Source organism: Phalangium opilio, unplaced genomic scaffold (assembly GCF_054372755.1).
Source record: "Phalangium opilio isolate 3A_F unplaced genomic scaffold, DU_Popi_V2 ptg000011l_1, whole genome shotgun sequence".
Lineage (NCBI taxonomy): Eukaryota > Metazoa > Arthropoda > Arachnida > Opiliones > Phalangiidae > Phalangium > Phalangium opilio.
The window spans coordinates 4,808,264-4,831,576 of record NW_028324147.1 but is presented as its reverse complement, the minus strand read 5'-3'; the positions used below and the strand labels follow the sequence as shown (position 1 = coordinate 4,831,576).

At 34.6% G+C, this 23,313-nt stretch overlaps 1 protein-coding gene across 2 annotated transcripts in view; it reads right to left on the bottom strand.

The window, feature by feature from the left end:
* Positions 1 to 675: 675 nt before the first annotated feature.
* Nep2 (M13 family metallopeptidase neprilysin 2) overlaps positions 676 to 23,313 on the bottom strand; it is a 38,601-nt gene continuing 15,963 nt past the window's right edge. For both annotated transcript variants that reach the window (XM_089858536.1, XM_089858543.1), the window contains exons 2-18: positions 9,660 to 9,793; positions 9,439 to 9,579; positions 9,210 to 9,371; positions 9,046 to 9,129; positions 8,168 to 8,379; positions 7,209 to 7,388; positions 6,426 to 6,512; positions 5,954 to 6,301; positions 3,693 to 3,869; positions 3,029 to 3,132; positions 2,885 to 2,949; positions 2,687 to 2,806; positions 2,491 to 2,621; positions 2,348 to 2,413; positions 2,179 to 2,274; positions 1,971 to 2,047; positions 676 to 1,791 (exon numbers count right to left, since the gene is read on the bottom strand). In XM_089858536.1, coding sequence (XP_089714662.1) covers positions 1,692 to 1,791; positions 1,971 to 2,047; positions 2,179 to 2,274; positions 2,348 to 2,413; positions 2,491 to 2,621; positions 2,687 to 2,806; positions 2,885 to 2,949; positions 3,029 to 3,132; positions 3,693 to 3,869; positions 5,954 to 6,301; positions 6,426 to 6,512; positions 7,209 to 7,388; positions 8,168 to 8,379; positions 9,046 to 9,129; positions 9,210 to 9,371; positions 9,439 to 9,579; positions 9,660 to 9,793 — 2,284 coding nt within the window. In that variant the 3' untranslated portion in view covers positions 676 to 1,691. The remainder of the gene's footprint in view (positions 1,792 to 1,970; positions 2,048 to 2,178; positions 2,275 to 2,347; positions 2,414 to 2,490; positions 2,622 to 2,686; positions 2,807 to 2,884; positions 2,950 to 3,028; positions 3,133 to 3,692; positions 3,870 to 5,953; positions 6,302 to 6,425; positions 6,513 to 7,208; positions 7,389 to 8,167; positions 8,380 to 9,045; positions 9,130 to 9,209; positions 9,372 to 9,438; positions 9,580 to 9,659; positions 9,794 to 23,313) is intronic.

Here is a 23,313-nt window from a genome sequence, read left to right as displayed (position 1 = left end):
ATAGGAAATTATATTAAGAAAAACCTTTTTATCTGTGTGGTACACCCCCCGCCCCTATTATATAAAAAACGATACAGGAATACATACAGCTACTGGGAATCATTGCGTAGCCTTTTTCACTCAACGTATTTATTCGGATTTTGTGAGAAGAGCAGACTAATCATTATGTATGACGAATTATATTATAGTATTTAAGCTCTGCCCACAAACCCCGTGCAGAAATTACCGTGGTAGATATAGGGATACAATGATTCCTATTTATTATATGTACTCCTAATTTATCTAAGTAAAAGCCCTGAACAGTCTACACCGCTTTACCAAGGAAGCTGAAACTAGTTTTGCAGGGCCGTTACTTTCAAGTAGTATTATAAGTTCGTATTCGTAAGATATGTTCCATACGTTTGCCATTGGTTACTGTCGAGTTAGTAATGAAGTGACGTAGTGAAACGTCATAGATTATTGTAGTATGTACGCGTTAAGAAAGAGCTTTTCAATTTGCGGCCATCTTAAAAAAATGGCGGTCAGAGAAACCTTCTTTATGACGTTAAATTTGCCGCCATCTTTAAAAAAGTAGCAAAATTGTCCAGACGGTCTGCAAGTGGAGGGAAATTATGTCTGTCTGTTTATAACGCTCTAACAAAAATGACTAATGGCCAACAATAATGTCACAAATCATGAATAAATCTTTTCCAAAGTAAATTTTTATTAGGAAAAAACAAGATGTAATGGGGGTATATGGTATCTATTCCATAGATTTTAGTTTATACACGTATGTTTTTTTATATATCCATAGGATCTTCGTAATCTACCACTTATATATAGATATAAAAGTTTAGGTACAGTTAACATTCAACGACGAAATAAATTTAATCACTCTTCAACACTAATGGATCTCACAACACTTTTATCTTGGTTTTATAGAAAATTGTAATGGATTTGAGACTTACATCTTTTATTTTTTTTAAAGGTTACTATACCGAAATATATGAATTTTACTTTAACATTACAATGAGTGATTTTTATTTTATAGTCGTGAGAAAAATAATGATTAATGTTCAAAATATTTTAATAGATTAAAATTTGTTTTCATAATAATTAAGAGAGTTGTAATATATTTTTTTTTTTCAATTTTGGGCTTAATTTTTTAAAAGAAATATGTTGGAAAATGTTTTAAAAATCTATGGCACTCTCTTAAATTAATTTCTGACAGGCCTAATTATTTATACTTAATGAATAAAAGGAAAATAAAATTACGCTAACACTTGGTCACAATATGAAAATCATCCCCCATTTTGGTCTAAACAAAAGTTTATTAAAACGCCCCTTTTTTTCCGAAGAGTTTATATCGTCTACCGTACTGGAAATTTTTAATTAAAACCACAATCACCCATAAGATTCAATCAGGCGAATGAAATTAGGTCTAAAATAGACCTCAGAGTAAATCATTTTCGCCTACACACCCAGATGGCTGGGTTTCCTTCGACCGAGTCACAGACTCGCGAAAATGCGTCTACTACGCGGACAAAATATAGTTCCACGCAAAATATCTGTTTGTTCACCGTGACAGGTTTTGTTTTTCTTTCTAAATTTCACCGTAATTAAGGTGTCCATTTCTAGTTCACTAAACTGATTGTTTCTTGTTTATAATTTCACTGTAAATCATTTGTATTTTTTTTTTTTCTTTTTACGTTTTACCACACCGCGCATTTTTTGATTGGATTCATGCGCGAACCGACGGGGCATTGGAATTCTCTCGCGAAGTCGGGTGAATTGGAGAATGGTCCTATAACTCTGTAATTACATTTTAAAGTGGATTAATAAACTTTAGACTTAACGGAATCAATTAATAATTAACGCTAATAGTCTGTATGCTAATCGTGTGCTATCTGGGACTAATTCTAAATTGGTGAAAAATATTTTAACTAGGCCTTGGTCTTGTCAAAACTCAAAAAGTAGAACTTTGAACTTACCTAAAAGTTGGTGGACTGTGTGAACCCGAAAGAATACGCAATGTTAGCACTTCCGGTCTGTGTTTACCACACCAAACCTAAAGAGATGAAGATAAGGTAGGGTAAGTTAATTTTTTAAGTGTTATAATTCTTTAAATTCATTTGTTCTTTGTTGAAATTCTAAGCCTTGGCTTCTGTCATGTTGCTATTAAATTTAAATACTACTAACGTTAGCGGCGCTTATGAAAAACAGTTGATTAGCAGTGTAGTTTAATCCAGGGAGTGGTAATTCTTCGCCATTATCTTGTACCCATTGTTGATAAGCCTTTTTAGAATCAAAATATTAATTAATATCCCAATTAAGTTAATTATAATTATGTCAAAAATATCGAAAGTACCCTGAATGCTTCTTTAACACCACCATTATCGGCAATATTTTCACCTTGGGTATTAATTCCATTAATCTGAAAGTAAATTAAGATTAATTGTAGATAGTTAATTTAATGCTACACACTTCATAAGAAAATTATAAATTAATTACCCTCATGTTATTTTCTGGGACAGTGTAATTTCCATATTGGTTAATGATGCACTTGGCCCGTTCTCTAAACTTTTGATCAGTTTCGACTTCCCACCAGTTACGGTTGTTACCATCCTTGTCAAATTGGCGACCTTTTATTAAATAAATAAATAATTAGATTAGATTAGGGTTTAATTAACTAAATTAATCTTCATACCTCTATCGTCAAATCCATGAGTAATTTCATGACCAATAACGAAACCAATGGCACCAAAGTTGAGATACTTTGGACGCTCTTTGCCGAAAAATACTCCTTGTAAGATACCAGCTGGAAATTCTAATATAATGAAATAAGAAACATTTAATTAGATAAGACTTTAAAAGCCAATTAATTTATAAACAATTCGATATTTACCAATACTGTTTTCGAGGGCATTGTAATAAGCATTAACCACAGCGGCTCGGGCGTGTTTTCTCCAACTGTAATTAGTTTAAAATTAAATTTAATTAGGGATATTAATTAAATTGCCAAAGGATAACTGCATGGGATAGTACTTACTCTCCCTTCAAGTTGGGCTTTCTTAATTGACCAAAAGCGAAATCAGTTGACCAACGTCTCAAACTTTGTGCGTTTTGGAAGTAACTTTCAGGAGTAATTGTTAACTGTTCCAAAAATAATTTAGAGTAAAATTGAATTAATTACAATAATTAACAAATAAACCACTTTTAGTTTTAATTGGGTTAGGTTATTCAAATTAATTTATCAATGGTCCACCAGATACCGTGTCAAATGTACTATTAACACCTACCATATCAAGGTTATGAGTTTAGAATAAATGTACCATCAAGAAGCGATATCTAGTTTACTAGGGAGAAGGTATAAGATGCCTAAGTATTCGCGCCGCGCCATAGTCCCAGTCCCCCTTTCAAAATACAAGGGGGGACGTAAAAGGAGGTTGGGCTATTTCGCCTCTCCACAGCCGGAAAATACGTAATTTTCGTCAATCGCGTCGCGCTGACGTGAGTTTTCAAGAACCAGTGAGATGCTGGTTGTAATTTAGAGGCGGGGATTAACTCCGGACCTACTATACGTTTGGACTGGAGATAAAGCTTGGAATGTGGCGAATTTATACCTTCTCCCTAGTAAACTAGATATCGCTTCTTGGTACCATTAAGACCAACCATATCAGAGTTTTAAGTTTGGGGGTTAATTTAAAACTTACATTCTCGTAAACCTTCAAGATACTGCTGTGCTTCAACAATTCATCGGGGTATCCAATATAAGGCGTGATGGTTTTGGCCTTCATCTTAGCCCGTTCCTTAGTCTTTTCATCCATCCAATCGAGTTCGTCCAACATTTTCAAAAATTCTTTATGGATATAAGTGACCATTTCCATTGCCTGAAATCCATCGTAAACTTAAAGTTAAATCGCCCGCAATTTAAAGAGTTTATCGAAGCTAGAAAGACGCATATAGCCAGAAGTATATAATAATTCTCTTCGAGAGAAGTTTAACATGATTCTTCCCAACATCATTTTACATTTGGATCAAGGTTACTATTTAACCGAATCACATACGCATTAAATAGTTCCCTCATCATTACTCTTATTAGCGCTGCTTAACTATTTGCCAAGGCGCATGCATGCGCTTGTGGATTAGTTTTTGTTCCACGTCAAGACAATCAAGGTTTGTGCATGGGTTAATTGCTTAGGATTTAGTAAATACCAAACAGTTATAGAATTCACCCTAGCACGGTGCGATTATAGCTAGCCATCTGAAGTTTGATGAGCCATTGCGGGAGAGCAAACAAAAAGGGTTCCCTCACCCTGGGAAGAATCATGTAACATAACTAAAGTATTAAGAGGATACAGAGTGTCACACTTCTTCTATTAACTCCTTCTGATATAGCTAATATATCTCAGAAATGGGCCAATGGCTATTGGATAAGACGTTTAAATGCTTTATCTTTTGGGAACCATTTGAGAACCCCCCTCCCCGACCCTGGCTGCCTAACCCATTAAAAGTCCAAAAATTGGTTCACAATTGGGCCTTGGAACTCTCTCTCTCTCTCTGTTCAAAGGAAATAAGCAATTAATTGATTTTTGCCGGAATTCTCTGGAGTATCTACCATCTTTGTACTTAAGGATTAACGTCAGATTAAAGGTAGCCCTCAAAAGTTATATATAGGTAAGATAATTTGAACGCATTATTGGAAAGTATTTCAAAATGTCAACTTAACCGTGAAGCGTTTTAACTACGGATTATTTATCCCCGTATAGTTTTCAGTAACTATATACTTAAATTGACGCGGTATGATTTAAAGTAATTGTAAATTCAGGTTAAGCTTGTAGTGGAGTGAATACTCTATTGGAAAATAAAATCAAAATCCATTATTTGAGTTTTAGTTTCGAAGGTTGGTTGTGTATCTCCTAATGCGTTTAACATAAGTTCATAAGATATGTTCCATAAGAAGTTTGTCACTGGTTACAAACTGGAGCTTGTCATGAAGTGAGTGAGGTAGGTCATAGATTCGAGGTAAATCGAAGACGCCTGGTGAGGCACTGCGGTCAAAGGCTTAGTAATGCAGACTAAATAGGACCTAGATGGAAGTCCTGCATGCAAAATTAACCTCCGAGTGTAGGACTTCAATTCGCGCTTCCGTCGTTCTCGAACTAGCTCGAGCTGTAAGTCTCTCAGTAGCATTACGAAGTATATATAAGTGGCATACTTATGGAACATATCTTATAAACTTATGTAGTTACTTTTCCTATCTTTACGAAGCAGGATAACCCCTTTTTATCGACCCGTGGCACCCTATTCCATTTTGTTATAGAGTTTTGCGCTGTAGAAGGCCAGAGACTGCCATTAATCCTACGCCAGAGGGGTTTCTGACCCCTTTCAATGTTGGTCCAACGAATTTAGACCCCCTATATAAGATCCCGGCGTTTGGAAAAAGGGAAACTATGTTATGATTAAGCGTTTCAAAGCTTCATTTGCTCGCTCGAGAATCTTATTTTGAACATTTTTGAAGTGATTAATTAATTTTAACTTAAAATGGAAAAGTTTTCCAAAAGTTTTGGGGTCTTATGGGGTTTGGAGCTACGTTGTTTAATTACTAGAGAGGTTAAGCAAGCATAGGGCAAAACGCTAACTTTAGCCAGTGGCAGACTTAACTAGCTCTAACGTTTTAATATTCCATACGATAAGACTTGGTCCAAAATAACAAAAATACCGCTTCAAAATAACAAAAATCCCGCTTCAAAATAACAAAAATCCCGCTTCAAAATAACAAAAATCCCGCTTCAAAATAACAAAAATCCCGCTTCAAAATAACAAAAATCCCGCTTCAAAATAACAAAAATCCCGCTTCAAAATCAAAAACCTTGTTCCAGATTTAACGATTTATGAAAATCTTAGCCGGAAATCTCACAAATATGTAGCTAATCTCAAAAAAACTTCTTTCTATTATTTTTTAAGGACTTACCAATTCTTTACTGTCCTCTTGGAAATGATTTCGAATGTACAAAGACGCCAAGGCGACACCCAAACTTCCGGTCAAAGAACTCATGCACTGTTCCCATCGTGGTTCCTCTCTAGTTTTGCCAGTAATGACCGAATTATATTGTTGGGCCAATTCCCTCCATGGTTTATGTAAAAGAGCGAATGATTGTCCGACAACTCTCCAGAGCATGTAGTTAGCTAAGACTCGTTTATCAGTTTCCTCGACGACTTTACTGAACTTGATAATGAATTCTGGTACGTTAACGATGATTGGTTCGTCCTCATTAATTTCATCCACTAATAAGTTGTTGAAATACTTGTTCCAGTCGATCTGGTTAAGATTGTTTTTAAGTTAAATTAATTATTTGTAATTGATAATTAATTTATAGTGGGTTGTTAATTTTCCTGATAAATATTACAAGCCGAAATTGATTAATTATAAATGATTTAATTACCTTTGGAGATAACTCCCTCAATTCGGTTACAGTCATTTTATTGTAAAGTTTACTGATGTTACGTCTCTCTTCTCTGGGCAAAGAATACTGAAAATTATGTAAATTTAATTATTTTTCACGTCGCATTTTCTTAATTAAAATATATTCCTAGTTTTTCAATTATTATTCTTATGTTTAACTTAGTTGGTTTAAAATATAAATAATGCAATTACGAAATTTGTAAAAAAAATTTGTTTGCGTTAGGCCTCATTTGAACGAAATATTTGATACTGCCAAAGGCAGGACTGTGGCACTACTACAACAACTACTACTACTACTACTACTGGGCAGGTCAAACTAAGAGCCTCATCGTAGATATCCATCTAAATATAGCACTCGCTTAACCTTGTAATACGTCACATAATTTCATCCGAACATTAATAGTTACCCTATTGTATAATTTAACAAGAGGTCAAAGGTAAAGAAAGGTCATTTATACGTTGAATTTCGATGGATACGTTCTAACTTTAGCTCAAAATAGCTATCGTAACCTCTTCATAAGTGACCTTATTTCATCCAGTAATTTATAATTAATACCGCGGATACCAGGTTATTGGATGAAATAAGAGGTCAAAGGTTATTTGTACGCTGACTTTCGATGGATTCGTTCTAACTTATGCTCAAAATAGGTATCGTAACCTCGTTCATCCGTTAATTAATAATTAATACCACGGTTACAAAGTTATTGGTTGTAATAAAAGGTTAAAGGTTATAACAGGAACAGTTATTTATATCTTGACTTACATTAGCGAGTGTAATTTCGAATTGTAAGGACTGCATAAGTTGTTCTTCGGCATCTTTTCGATTGGCACCAAGTAGAACGGCCGAGTCGACCATTAGACGATAATAAGCTCTGACGTTCGTGTCATTTAAGCCCTTCAACAAGTACGTCCTGTCTGGCATACCCAAAGCCGTTTGATCCAGCTGCCATTTAGGACGAGAGAGGGAAGAGAGAAATTAGTAATTAATTTTAATCCCCTTGGTTCACCGCTGCTCTTGATAGCTCGCCTTCCCCTGACCCTTCCTTCCATCACCTACCAAGGACCCAAGACTCTCTGCTGTACTTTGGTCTCAGAAAGTTTAGGTTCCAAAGAACGTATCTCAAGATAGGGATAGATTTTGTTTAGTTCAACCAAGAAGTGATATCTATTTTATTAGGGAGGAGGTATAAATTCGCCACATTTCCAGCAGCTTTATCTCCAGTCCAAACGTATAGTAGGTCCGGAGTTAATCCCCGCCTCTAAATTACAACCAGCATCTCATTGGTTCGTGAAAACGCACGTCAGCGCGACGCGAATGACGAAAAATTACAGTCATATTATCCGACTGAGGAGAGGCGAAATAGCCCGGCCTCCTTTTACGTCCCCCCCCCTTGTATTTTGAAAGGGGGACTGGGACTATGGCGCGCCGCGAATGCGTAGGCATCTAAACCTTCTCCCTAGTAAACTAGATATCACTTCTTGGTTCAACTCAATGTCATAAGCTGATATGAATCATGGGGCCCCTCAAAAGGACCACTATTTTCATGGAACCCCTGTGCAAGTGCCCATATGACCCAATGGTTAAAACGGCCCTGACCCTATCCCTATAATAACTATTCAAGGTCAAACTGTTTAGCTACTTAAGAATTATTTAGAACTTGAAATTGGTCTAGATACGTTCTCTTTGAAATCAACAAGTAATTGCACAAAAATGGAGCTTACATCGACAATATGGTTAGTGTTGTTCCTGTAGTCGGGTGTAACAGATAAATCTAGGAGAATGTCGTGCGAAAATCCCAATTTTCTGAACAAAATGAGCGTGTCCAACCAATCGAATTTGGATCCATCCCAAGAATCTCCTTCTACAACTGGCCAACCTCCCAATTCCTCCAGGGCCTTTTCGATTGGACCAGAGCCTTCCTTTTCGATCGAGGCTGTAATTAGGATAGACAAACGAGGAAGAAAAGTTTTAATTTTATAATTTATAATCTTGTTCAGAACAGAGTTAAAACTTAAATGCTTCCGGATGGTTTGGTTTAGGATACAAAATTTTAAACGGGATCTAGAAGATTAGTTCCCGCTGTATGGGGAATCTGATTAAAGAAACTCTGACGATGCCCATTGGCTATGTAAGATACGTAATCTAATAGCTAGGCACGTGCCAAGTTTTTATCACATTAAAGGGAGGGTGAAATGGAAAGTTAAGGGTTTTTTAAGCATAGATTCTTCTACTAATTATAAGACCAAACTGCATTGTGAAACATCCAGGAAATACAAACTCCGAATAATTTTAAAATTCAAATTGGTTTTAGATTTTTAATTAGCACCTCTTCAAAGTTCAAAAATAGGTTCATAAGATATGTTCCTTAAGTTTGTCACTGGTTAGCTTGTCATGAACTTGAAGTAGGTGAAAGGTCATAGATGGTCGTAAATAGAAGTCTGTTGAGGCGCTATCAAAGGCTTAGGACAGACTAAATAGGAAGAGGGACTGCAAATAGACCCAGTGTAGTCAACTCTCGCCTAGTTCTCGAACTGCCTTCAGTAAGTCTTTACTTATGGAACATATCTTATAAACTTATGGTTCAACATATAGTACTTACTGAGGTTCATGCAAGACCTGTACATGTCCTTCATCATGTTGACGTATTTCGGACTAGAATCGTTTTGTTTTTCCTCAATCATAGCTATATTATAATAATATACAATGATTAGCATTTTATTTTAATCATAATTATACACGGTAAGTCGGTAACGACTGAAATACCTCGTAGTTTGATGTCCAATTCATCTTGAACGATGGAGAAAGTCGATAAGGAAGTCTTGTCATCGGGAATAACTTGCCTCGAGACCCAACCACCGCAAGCAAATTGGTAGAAGTCATCGCAGGGGTTAGCGTTGGAATCCATGTTGTTTAGTAACGTAGCGGCTACGTAGGGTTTGGTGGTTAACATTAGTAATTACTTCTACTTGTTCCTTGATAACGAGTGTCTTACCAGCTTTGACGCAACCGGGTGTTAGACACACTTGCGGAGCCATGGATAATGGCGGTTGCGATGACACAATGACGTCATTAGTCTCTTGACCATCGACTAGCTTGTCCGCTGTTGAGGGAAGTTGAAGACTTCTTCTTGGGTCTGCGTTTTTAGAGAAGTTTTAAATTAATAGTTTGTTTTTACGTTTTAATATTAACAGTTATGGGAATATATTGACTTACCAATATTTTTCTGATAATGAAATGCTACTACGGCCAAAGCTACTGCCATGGCCGCGAACATGACTAGAGATACGGCAGTTACTCCGCATAACGTTCTTTCCAAGCGACTTCTTCTGTGCCACCATGGTGGATTTCTGTAATAGAGAAAGTACACAAAATCCATAAGTTCCAGTGGTACCATAATATTGTGTCTAAAGTTAATAAAATAAAAAGTTGGCTTTGTTTCACGACACGAAACGCGTTTCGAAGTCAAGAACCAACTTTATATATTCTTGAAACCAGTTCTTCAACTTCTAACGTGAACGTCAGCGTTTATGAACTGACGTACCAAGTTTGGCTTTATGAACCGCTTTTTAAAGTCAAGAACTAGCTTTATCTACACTGGAAGCAAGTGCTTCAACTTCTAACGTGAAGATAAACGTCTAGGGTGGACTGACGTTTACGTTCGCGTTAGACGTTTCAGTTGGACGTTTGCAATTATCAAGGTTAGCTTCACCAGACAAACCGCGTTTAAAAGTGAAGCACTAGTTTTAACTACACTTGAAACAAATTCTTCAATTTGTAACGTCAACGTCTGTGGACTGACGTATACGTTCGCGTTAGAGGTTTCATTAATATACGCTTGCAATTATCTAAAGTACGTTCGCTTTGAAAATTGAAAATTCTGAAATGATCCATGCGGGTATACCTTATAATCAAAACATTCGGTTCGGATTTCCTCAAATTTTTGGGTCTCATGTTACTACAACCCTTTCGCCGATCAAACCTTCGACTAAACTAACCTTTAAGAGGTCTAGGCTAGAATGAAACATATCAAATTTCAAGTGTTGATATCTCAAAGCGAAATATCTGCCCATCCCCTTTTTCAACCATACTTTTCATACCATGCTTGGCTCCATTCCCATAGTGGTAGTAGTATATTTCATTTGTTTGGCTGTGGTATTTAATTGGCACGTTTAGGGCTTGATTACCCAAGTAAATCCTATGGGATATATTATCACAATGTACTCTGTACGTGTTGTCTTTGTCGAAAACAATCCCCTCCATATAAGATCCGCGTTAATAGTCAAAGACCTTTTGGAATGCAGTCCCATGCATGGACTCAGTGAAATCTCATCACCATCGCGAGAGTTTTTTGGTTTTTGGAGAAATCTTTTAGTTGGTCAGTCATTTGAAACGATGAACTGATGCCTTATCTCGTATGTTTTGTGTTAAAAGAGTTAATGAAGAGAAAGGCAGGGGTTAGGAAAGTGTGGTATACTTAGTAAAGGTCATTGCGTACAGATTTCGTATTTATAGGTTTGTCTTTATTCACTCTAGCTAATGGATATGTTAAAGTTGTTTATATTTATTTAGGAACGTAAAAAATTTGCCTTAGCCTATGGGTGTTAAATCGAATTAAGATAATTGGCTAATAATTTCTACCGTTATCTACGTAAAGTGCTACTCTTAAGTGGTAGTTAAAATCAATTGGATTTGGCTGACTTAATTTGCTTAAATGTATATAAATTGGGTAAACAAATCATTAAACTTGTTTTGGTTTATTTTTCCCTGTTGAAGAAGACTTAATTCAAATTAGGCTTAAATGTCATGATTTTATTGATTGATTATCATTAGTTATTGAATTGACCTTTGATTATCCGCTGACTTAATTTGCCTAAATTTATTTATATAAAAATTGGGTAAACAAATCATTACACTTTTTGGTTTATTTTTTCCCAGTTTGAAGAAGACTTAATTCAAATTAAGTTTAGATATCACGAGTTTATTGACTTGACCTTTGTTTATTTGAAAAAGAGTGTCGAGGTCATAGTTTAACATTAATAAACAAAAATATTTAAATTTAAATAATACTCATGGTTTAGATTAGATTGCAAGTTAATTAGGGTTAAATATTTTGAATTAATTGGCGAAATAATGATTAAAAATAGACTCGACCATTGTTTGTCTGTTTAGGAGTAAGTAAAGGCTGAATTTCTAATTAATAAACCAAAATATATTCAAATTAGGTTCGGGGCTATTTTGGGGGATATTTCACCCATCCTTTAATCGGCACGATCTTACTACGACCATTCCGGTTATTTGTCCAATATAACGCAAGTACCGTCCATTAAAACTATGTTTTTGTTTACATGATGGAGGGTTATAGCCGGGTTTTTGGGTACATTCAAGGATTTTATTAGATTTTTTGTTGTTGTTCATTTCTTTTCTTTTCGCAAATTTCTTCGAAGAAATCGCTTTTTCCGCGTAAAACTCCATCGTCAATTCATCCATCACAAATGGTAGATTTTTACTATTACCATAAGTTTATAAGATATGTTCCTTCCATAAGTTTGACGCTTCCTATACTGGTTGGTTCGAGAACGACGAGTCCTACACTCGGTGGTTAATTTTGCAGGACTTCCATCTTCCTACTTAGTCTGCACAGGGATAGGTTTCATTTTAGGAGTAGGAATGGAGAACAGTGTAATGTGGGCACGCGTCATAGTCCCGGACCCCCTTTCCCCGGGACGGAGGGGTATGAAAGAAGAGGCGGGTCATAGCGACAGAGGTAAAAAGGAATTACGTATTTTTCGCCGTCCCCGTCTGCAACCTCATCAAAACTTAGTTCAAGTGAGCAGCCAATAAGATAATTTAAACTTTTCGTTACGTGTTGGAGGGAGGGGCTCTATACTGGGCTATGAGTCGGAATAACTGAAGTAAATACTAACCGTTAATTCTCCATTCCTACTTCTAAAATTAAATCATCCCTGGTTTGCATTACTAAGCCCAAATTTGACAGCACCTCACCACCAGGCGTACTTCGCTTTACCTCGAATCTATGACCTACCTCACTCATTCACTTCATGACAAGCTCCAGTTTCTAAGTTACCAGTGACAAACTTATGGAATGAACATTATCTTATGAACTTAAGCGCGTATTACGTGGTGGTTTTGGGTCTTTGGGGTGGATGATAGAATACCAACCATTCCTTGACCTACATCCGTTTGAAGGAGGTTACTTAGCCGCTGTCTGATGAAAAGACAAGGAATGAAACGCCAAACAGGGCGACCGCGGAGGGCTTTCTTTCATTCTTTCCACACTAAGAATCTTTTATGTCGTTTCCAATTTTTTTGTGTTCTTCTTTTGTATATCCCCCCTCCCCCACCAAATAATATATAACCACCAGAGGGAGGGTGAACTTCAATTCAATTAAGGGGCTATTACTTAAGGAATCTCCTTTTTGGTTTTTATTATTTTGTAAATTACATCATAGTGGCATGCTTCTCAATATGTAACTCAAAATGGTATGGGATACCAAAAGAATGGTTCTAGTTCTACTGACTGCATGGGCGTTTTTACTTTTTTACTTTTTTTTCTTCAAAAGGAAAGGTGCTTTTGTGTTTAGCATATTTAATTATTACTCGTGAAGTAATTTGCATACACGATTATGTGAACTTGTTTCTTGTTTTATTTTTTTGTAGGGAATTAGCTTGGTTTATGAAGGAGTGGCTTTGAGGTTTTGTTTAATTCGGTAGCAGGGTTTTTTGTTTTTAGTTTTAGTTGTGGTTTATATACGGAAGGTGGTGTTTTATTATGTGTTTAGGTCGATTTTCTTTGTAATTATGTATTTATTGAGATACTTAACTTTGTATAGAATATTATTTTGAGGTGTTTTATTTTCTTCGTAATTGTAACTTAATTACCCAATTATTGTCGTAATTTAGCCTACTAAGGTTTGCAATTTAGCCTATTAAGCTATAGTTTACTTTTCAATTTAGCCTATTGAGCCATAGTTTACTTTGCAATTTAGCCTATTGAGCCATAGTTTACTTTGCAATTTAGCCTATTGAGCCATAGTTTACTTTGCAATTTAGCCTATTGAGCCATATTTTACTTTGCAATTTAGCCTATTGATCTACAGTCCACTTTGCAATTTAGCCTATCGATCTACAGTCCACTTTGCAATTTAGCCTATCGATCTACAGTCCACTTTGCAATTTAGCCTATCGATCTACAGTCCACTTTGCAATTTAGCCTATCGATCTACAGTCCACTTTGCAATTTAGCCTATCGATCTACAGTCCACTTTGCAATTTAGCCTATCGATCTACAGTCCACTTTGCAATTTAGCCTATCGATCTACAGTCCACTTTGCAATTTAGCCTATCGATCTACAGTCCACTTTGCAATTTAGCCTATCGATCTACAGTCCACTTTGCAATTTAGCCTATCGATCTACAGTTTACTTTGCAATTTAGCCTATCGATCTACAGTTTACTTTGCAATTTAGCCTATCGAGCTATAGTCCACTTTGCAATTTAACCTATCGAGCAATAGTCCACTTTGCAATTTAACCTATCGAGCAATAGTCCACTTTGCAATTTAACCTATCGAGCAATAGTCCACTTTGCAATTTAACCTATCGAGCTATAGTCCACTTTGAAATTTAACCCATCGAGCTATAGTCCTCTTTGCAATTTAACCCATCGAGCTATAGTCCACTTTGCAATTTAACCCATCGAGCTATAGTCCACTTTGCAATTTAACCTATCGAGCTATAGTCCACTTTGCAATTTAACCTATCGAGCAATAGTCCACTTTGCAATTTAACCTATCGAGCAATAGTCCACTTTGCAATTTAACCTATCGAGCAATAGTCCACTTTGCAATTTAACCTATCGAGCAATAGTCCACTTTGCAATTTAACCTATCGAGCTATAGTCCACTTTGCAATTTAACCTATCGAGCAATAGTCCACTTTGAAATTTAACCTATCGAGCAATAGTCCACTTTGCAATTTAGCCTATAAAAATATCTTAAATTTTTTTTTATATAATCTGCAAAAATTTCACGTCAAATTAAAAATAATAATTTATAGCATTTGCAAATATTCTGTATCGAGTTACAAATCAAGTCTATTTTTAGAAACTTCATATTTTACCGCCAAATCTAAACCTAAACCATTTCCGGACTATGTTGATATCCAAATTTCCCGAAGCAAAATTATATTCTAATTTTGAAGGGTCTGCAAACATAATACTAAATTTAATTTAATAAATATCCTTGACGTTTATTGACCAGATATCACTCTCTATAGCTTATTTGAAATCCCGGGTAAAATCCAGGCCAGAAATAAAGCTATTGATTTTTTAATATGTATATATACAGGGTGTTTCTGATAAGTCTGGCTGCCATAAATTAAGAGGAATGTTCTTTGGGAAATCAATTTTGAGTCGAAAATGTAACTTCTATCCATTCCATTTTGTTTGTCACAAGGGACACTGTTTCAAATCGAGCTATGATTTGAAATTATGTTTTATGGATGACCCCTTAATTAGAAATCATTGTCTTAATAAGTTTATTAATTAAATTTAAGGGGTCATCCGTAAAATACTATGTACAATCTTAACTCTAAAAAAATTATTGATTTCCCAAAGAACATCCCCCTTAATTTATGGTATGCAGACTTATCAGAAACACCCTGTATATATAAATAATCAGCCTTCCAAAACCCTTAGAAATAATCACTTAAGATTAATATTAAATGTTTATTTATTACCTGACGTATATCACATTGACCGAAGCGGAGCTTAACCGTTGCATTTTTAAATCCAGTTTTATTGAGAAATTTGGGAATAAAATAATCCCAAAATTCAAACACTTTTAAATCATTATTTGATTATGTTGATTTTTCACGCACACACAAAATTTACTGTAGAAAAATAAGAAAACCTCGTAAATTTCCAAGACGTATTTTAGAACGGTTAAAAATGATAAAATTGTCACTACCGATTGAAAATTTTAAATTACAGCTCTTAGATTAAAGTTGCGCAAATTAAATTTTTTTTTTTTACATAAACCTTTTATGACCCAATTGAGATTGTAGGTTTTTATTTCGTGGCAATGCGATGCGGTTTTATAAGAACGGCGAAAACATAATTAAAATCTATTTCACATGGTGGTTTAGTCTGGTTAATCCAGGGTTTCATTTCGTTATTAGAAAACGTTTAGTTTGTACGTCGTGTTTTAATGATACATATTTTTTAACGAGTGAACTTACTTAACGTTCGTTCTTGGAGCCCCGTGAAGTTATGTAAAAAGGTTTTTTTTTTATTAGTTGTTTAATTGGTTATTTCGAGGTCAAATAGGTAGTTAATTTTACATCTAATTTTACGATGAAAACCGGTTTTGGAATTTGGTACCTTTTCAATATTAATATTAATATATAGTTTCAATTTTATTTTTTATTTTTTATTTTTTAATAAAAAGTTGAATTGGTTATAAATTTTTTTTTTGAAATTAAGGGGAGGTTCAGGTTTTTGTATCATTTAACTTTTAACCTCGATCGGTTAGGGACTTAATTAGGCGATGATTAGCCTGATTAAAAAGCACCTTGAATTTTATTTGATTTGATTTATGGTTGTGTTTCAAAAAAGGTTTATTCAATTTATACGTGAATGATCTGTCTTTCTATTAGTAACGCTCGCACAGTGTTTTTAGCTTGCAAAATATGATGTTAGTTCAGTTCAGTTTATTTGTTAGAAGAATTTACTACGTCAGAGGCATGTGACTAAGGAGAGGCGTGGTTATAAAGAAGGCATCAGCGAGTGGCTAAAAATATTTTGAAATACGTCACAGGGGAGGTGTGGTTAATTTAAAAACTAGCACTTCGGGGAATTAGCGCTGCAATCTCGCGAAAAACAAGGACTAGGTGTCCAGTACCACGCCAGTCATGATGAGGAGTCTTTGGATCTTGGCGTCACTTGATTATAATATTCAAGGCAGAAATTATATAAATTCATTATATAACAAAATTGTATCAACTTTATCTGAGAGACCTCGTTTATTTGAGAAGGCCCTAGGTTATTACCTCTATATTAACAGAGAGGTTTTGTAATGATCGTATCTGTCTGTGTGAATATTGTTGATAATTTTCAATTGGAGCAAACGTACTTTGCAATTTTCCTACTGGTTATGTGGTTTCTTTTAATGGTAGGGTCGCTCTGCGGTTAGCGAATTTCACCAACTACGAGAAGAGGTATTATATTGGATTTGCCAACTTGTTTTTCTTTTATAATTGACTATGATTAATGATTATACCTTTAAAAATTAATGACTCTACATTGATTTAGTTAGATGGCGTTAATTTCGCTATAATATCGTTCGATTACTAATTACTACATACGATTAATGGGTGTAAAAAAAAGTCGAAAGAAACTACTTAACATTAGCGTATAAATAAGGTATAAGATAATCTTCCGTAGCAGACGATTCTTCAGGAACCTAATACACCGGAGTCCTAAATTTGATAGGGGATTGTTAAGTGCTGCCACCTAGCGCCATTTAAAAATAGAAGATAGTTCTCATGAATTGGATTAAATTTTTAATAGAAAGGTGGCATAGTCGACGTTTACGACGCTACTAAAACGCCACTTAGGATGCTGGGAGAACTTCGTTGCCGTTCCGTAGATGGCGTTACAGAGGCTATGTTATAAGTATGGAGATTTCGACTCCATCTCATATCTCTTCTCCAAGCTTATAAGAACCTCGTATTTTAAGAATTTTGTCTTTATTTAAAGAACTTTTTCCATTGACAAGTACTTAAAATGTTTGTCCAAAAAGTTTAAAATATAACTTAAGTGATATTCTAATTTATTACAGACAGGTTTTAGACAACTTAAAGTTTATTGGCCTTCAATTATACTGAAGAAGGTCTAAACCAACTCGTTTTGGGTACTTTAATGTTAGTTTTATTAACCCCTTAGGAACTTACAATGTTTAACATACCTCTTTTTAATAACGGGTTACAATCTTCTAAGTATATATGTATATATGTATATATGTATTTTAACTTAGCAGGTTTTTCGATATATTATAGAGTTCCTTCACTTTTCAAGAGGCTTTGATCGAAGTCTTTTGACTTTTTGGAAAGTAATTTTTTTCTCTCCTAATACTTTGGTGTAGTAACATACATGAATTGCCTTCAAGAAATACATAAGTTTAACAAGAGAGCTAATGACATTGGATGGGACAAGAGCAAGAAGCCAGGGATGGGGGGAATAGAGGGGGGAGGGGCTTTGAAAGAATAATTTGGAAGATTGTCAAAATGATGTACGACTCGGGTTATATTTTCTCATGCCATAGACCATTCATTATATCAAACAAATTTCCATAACAGTCACGCTACTTGCTTGCTTGCTTGGTTGTCGGAAAATACATATTCTGTCAAATGTATGACGTGTTTTTGGGTTTAATGTCGTTAAAGTGGTAGTTGCTAAAGTATTAGTGGCATTGTAGGTTGCGAATATCCCTTTATAAGTAGAGTTAGTTGTAAGAAATTTGAAATACAGCGCCAAGAATCCTAAAACTTTTTATATTTCGTCTGCTAATGTGTAGCTCGCTCGTTCACGCATGATATAGTGGGCTATGGCCAAGGAAAAGGCTGACTAACGAAGTGGCGCCATCTCGACGCTGCCCTGACGAAATTAAACAATTTTCAAACAAAACCCGCGAATCTTTTATGTAGTCGTTGCGATCAAAGCGACCTCATGCACCGACGTGAACATAATATTTCAGTCTACCGTCTGAATGGTCCTTCAGGGTTTAAGTCTTTAAATAATCTATCGTTTTTTGTCCCATGCTGTATGGTGTGAAACAAAGTGACAAAGTATAATCGTGGGAGTTTTTTTGTCTTTCTTTATCTTTTAAGGAATTTTCTAAAAACCTTCCTGTAAAGTTCGCTCTTTAAAAAAAAATAATAAGATTTATTTTCCTGGTGATTCCATTTCTATTATTTCTATTTTTCGCTGATGCGGTAACATTGATCTTTGCCTTGAAAATTGAAATTTAGCTTAAGTGCGTTCGAGCAAAACAACAGAAGGAACCAGGAATTGTTACTTGAACCTTTAGTTCAGGGAAACCTTAGGCGGATTGTTACAAAGCATTTAATCTCGTTAGGATAAAAGTAGTTCTTCAGGAGTACAAAAAATTAAAGAGAATTTAATAAATGAAAAAATATTTTAAAGGGATAGTATCATATAAGACTATTACTATCTAAGTTTTGTATCGAATTTTCAAAGATTACAGTAGATAGTGGTGTTGCCAGCCATTTTGTGAGTGCAAATCAACCGCTATCTACAACAGGCTGAAAAGATATTGCAATTGAAATAATATTTTGACCACATATTAAATGAAACTTTATTCGCTGATTTTTTCATCCACCAGAAGGCGACACCGTTATTATACGTCATGTCACAGTCAAACGGCCAACTTAATTAGCCTTATTCCTGATCAGCGCCACTAGCGGATGGTCTGAAAACTACTCCCATAGAGTCTAGGTATATTTAAGCGGGTTTGCAGAATTTCCGTCAGATGGCGCGGCGTTCGAGCCACCTGGCGGAAATTCTGCAAACCCGCTTAAATATACCTAGTCTCTATGGGAGTAGTTTTCAGACCATCCGCTAGTGGCGCTGATTAGACATATGGCCAATTTCCATTTATTTATTTATTTTTTAAATAACAAAACTAACTTATTAAGCTAAATTTTTATATTTTAATTATACTTAACACTATTAAATAGACTTAAGTTAATCGAAATTAAACCCTACTGGGCCTATCCCTTTAACAGGAAAGAATCTATCTTGAATTTCAATTTCTTTCATTAAAGGAATTTCTATTTGAATTTATTTATTTATTTTTTTCAACGCTTGATCGCTACGCCAAATCGAACATCGAAATCGAATGGAATCTTTTATCCAACGATAAATTTTAATTTCGAAATCGATGATGTCAAAAAAGAAGAGAAGTCATTCGACTGTATATGAGAGAATCTTAACCCTTTTTTTCTCTCTCAGGTTTATTACGGTTCATCTGGCAAAGTTGATCAAACTATTTTATTTCATTGGAGAGAGAGGGTTAGAATTACTTGCTTCAACGAGTACCGGTTTTGAATTTGAAGCCGTAATTCTTTTGCGTATCTTTTTCTAATAGATCAAAATAACTCTATTGGTTACAACAGAAGTATATAATACTTCTCTTCGAGAGAAGTGTGTCAGCATAAAACGGGTAGGTAATTGTAACATGATTCTTCATCCCAACATCAGAAATAACATTTATTATTGCAAGGTTACTAAACCAACCGAATCACATACGCCATAAATAGTTCCCCTAGTCATTAACTTATCTATTTGCCAAGGCGCATGCGCTTGTGCATGATTTTTGTTACAGTACGTCAAGACAATTAAGGTTTGTGCAGGTTAATTGCTGAGTGTTTAGTTACTATCAAACAGTTATACAGTATATTTTTAAAGGTTAATTTAAAATATTCAGTTCCCATTTGTTTTTATAAATTACCTAATTTTGAAGACATTAATTTAATTGCTTTAATATTGTTGTTTAAAACAATCATGACATAATTTAAAAAGAAAAACATTCTGCGGTTAGGGAACTCAAATTAATTTGAAAAAAAAAGATATTTATTCATTTTTCTTTTATGCAAATTACTCTCTTTAAACAATAACTTATAATATATAATACATAATAGCATAAGTTTATAAGGTATGTTCCATAAGTATGTCACTACCCATACTTCGTAATGTTAGAGGCTTAATGAGAGCTAGTTCAAGAACGACGTGAGAATTGACTACACTCGGTTTTGCAGTCCATCCTCCTCTTTAGTCTGTACTAAGCCTTTGACAAGGCCTCACTACGCGTCGCTTTACAAGAATCTATGACGTTTCACCTACGTCACTTCATGACAAGCTCTCATTAACGAGTGACACACTTATGGAACATATCTTATAAACTTATGATAATAGCGTGAATAATAATAATTTTATGATAATTTTACGCAAAATTGAATATCTATGGAATATTTTTTCACTCTTTAAATTTTAACAGCTGAGGAAACTTATTATTGAACGATCGTCGTCGATCTTATCGAGTCAGCAAATTTTCTAAATATTTTAATACATTGTTCACCTTTAGGCTTTAGAAAGGCCGGGCCCGTTTGGGGTGTCATCTCTAAAATTGTCTTCATACATAATTCATAAATAAAAAAAAAATCTATAAATCTAAAAGCGGAACGTCGTCATCTTTCTTGAATTTAAAGAAAGGCAAAAAAGAAAAGGTGTTTTCGTTAATATGCCACAAAATTATCATTATTAATTATCCCTTACTAATATTATGACAATCCAATGACCCAAAAAAGAAAGAATATGAATTTTGTTTTAAACTTTCACTTAACTATTTGTTACAGTGCTAAGGGGGTTTAAAGTTTGTTTGAATTAGGCCTAGAAAATGTTTATTTTCTTTTTGTAACTAGTCATGCCTTAAATTAGGCCTAAGAGAAAAACGTTTAACACAATAACCTCCATAGGGTTTGTTTAACGTGTACGTAAACGTGAACGCCTAGTTTTAGGCCATGGGAATTACGGGACATTAGTGTTATGGAGTCTGCAGCATTAAATTGTGGGAACTGCAGGGATTGGTTGATTTTTTTGAGAGGGTTGGGAATACGAAAAGGATTATTTCCGCCATTTTGAAATCAATTTGGGCTGCAAAATTTATGCAGCTTTTCTGCAATTGATACATTGTTTAAGGATTTTGTAAACAAGATGGCTGCCGTTTAGAGAAAGTATAGTGAACAAGTTTACAAAATATCGGTAGAATCGGTTGAAAAATAGGGAAGTTATCCCTTCAGTACCTATTTGCCCGCCATTTGCCAAGATGGCTGCCGATTAAAGTCAGTATAGTGAACAAGTGTACAAAATATCGGTAGAATCGGTTAAAAATTGGGGAAACATCCCTTCAGGAAGTCTACATTACATTTTTGCCCGCCATTTGCCAAGATGGCGTCGTAATTAAACGGAATTCTATATAATGCTACTTTAGAGTATAATAAACCCATGTGCCAAGTTTTAATCAAATCAGGGGATTAAGTTCAGACACCCGGACACTAGTTGTATTTCCAGGAATACATACAGTTGCTAGGAATCATTGCGCCCCCATGTTACTTGCTATGCCATTTTTGTGGGCCGGCCTCATAATTCTGATGGCGTCTTTCTAACTGTAATTTCATTGGTTGATAGCATTAGCAACGCGAGGTGGCAAGATTGAACGTGCAGCGCGATAGATCACGAAATTATCAGGGCCTATATGGTTAGTTAGTAAAGTTATTTACATTTCGACGTATCCCGGTGAAAGTTTTTCACATCCTTTACGTGTAATTTTACTGGAAATGAAACCGTGAAATTATGAAAAAATATATTAAAAAAAAATGTATTTTCTTTCACCCACAAGCTGCTTATGTGTGTATACGGATATGTTTTAACCTTTGACCTCTTTACGCGTTTATCCCTAACGTATTGTTTAACTTTAGCTCATAGTGTTTGATCACCTGTTGTCTTTAAACCGGAAATCCGTACGTAATTATTCCTAATATACTAAAAAAATTATCTGTTTAAAAAATGAGTGTACTGTACTATTATTTGAACTCAATTTTATAACAGCCTGGGATATCACTGATCCAGAACGAACTGTATATAGGTATATATACTTCTTATATATTATTCAAGCTTGATTCAAGTAAATAAAACTGATTTACAAGGTTTTTTATTCTCCAGAATTTAAAAAAGCAATCAACTGTCAAAGAGATAAATTAGTTTTGAGAGAAAAATCATTTTTCAAACGGATACACAGTCTTTTGATACCTTATAAATAAAATTTCTATGCTTATATGAATTTTAATTAGTTTCAAAGTATCTTTATATCATGCATATTTATTTGATTTTTACTAGAATATGTATTGGATTACGTAGTAAATACATAGTAGGGTTGTAGTGACGCAACAAGCAAGAGTAAATAAATAAAAATATAAATAATTAAATAAATAAATATATAAACAAATATATAAATAAATATATAAACAAATAAGTCAGGGATTTGAAAAATGGGGGAAAAAGTCAGGGATTTTGTTTGGTATATCAAACTACACTTCGAGCAATGATAGATATGGACCAGGTGTAATTATGAAGTGGACTGTGGTCAAAACCTTAAAATGGTCAGGGATATTGGCAAAATTTGGTCAGGTATAAGCTAGAAACGTCAGTGATTTTCAAAATATAAATTTCGTCCGAAAACCCTCCTTATTCAACTCATTTTCAATGTAAAATAGCAATCAATATGTACATAGCATTACTCTACAATAGAACTGAGTCATCTTTTTATTTAAATTGATTAAATATATAATTAACATTTATGTATAACTCTTAAAACAGAAAAACACGTCTTGATTGTTCCATATTCTGGAAGATAATTATGAAACACCATCGGACGTGGGCGTATTGAGTATCAGGTAGCGAAAGTATATACATTTTTTTTGCGAAAGTCACTGTATAACAAATGATACGTGTCGTTAAATTGTAAAAAAAACGTAATTTAAGAGGTTTCTATTTCCTCGTAGCCTACTTTGGGCTACATCCACGCGAGCTGAGAAAACATTTCTTTTTTTTTGGTAATTTGAAAAAATTTAAAACTCGTAACCGGGGGATGGGGATGACGGGGTAATAATGATAGACATTATTATCTTAACTTAAACTCATTCGTGTGTACACTTTCGAATAATAGCCTGTATACTTGTGGTTTTAATTTTTTTAAACACATATATTTTTT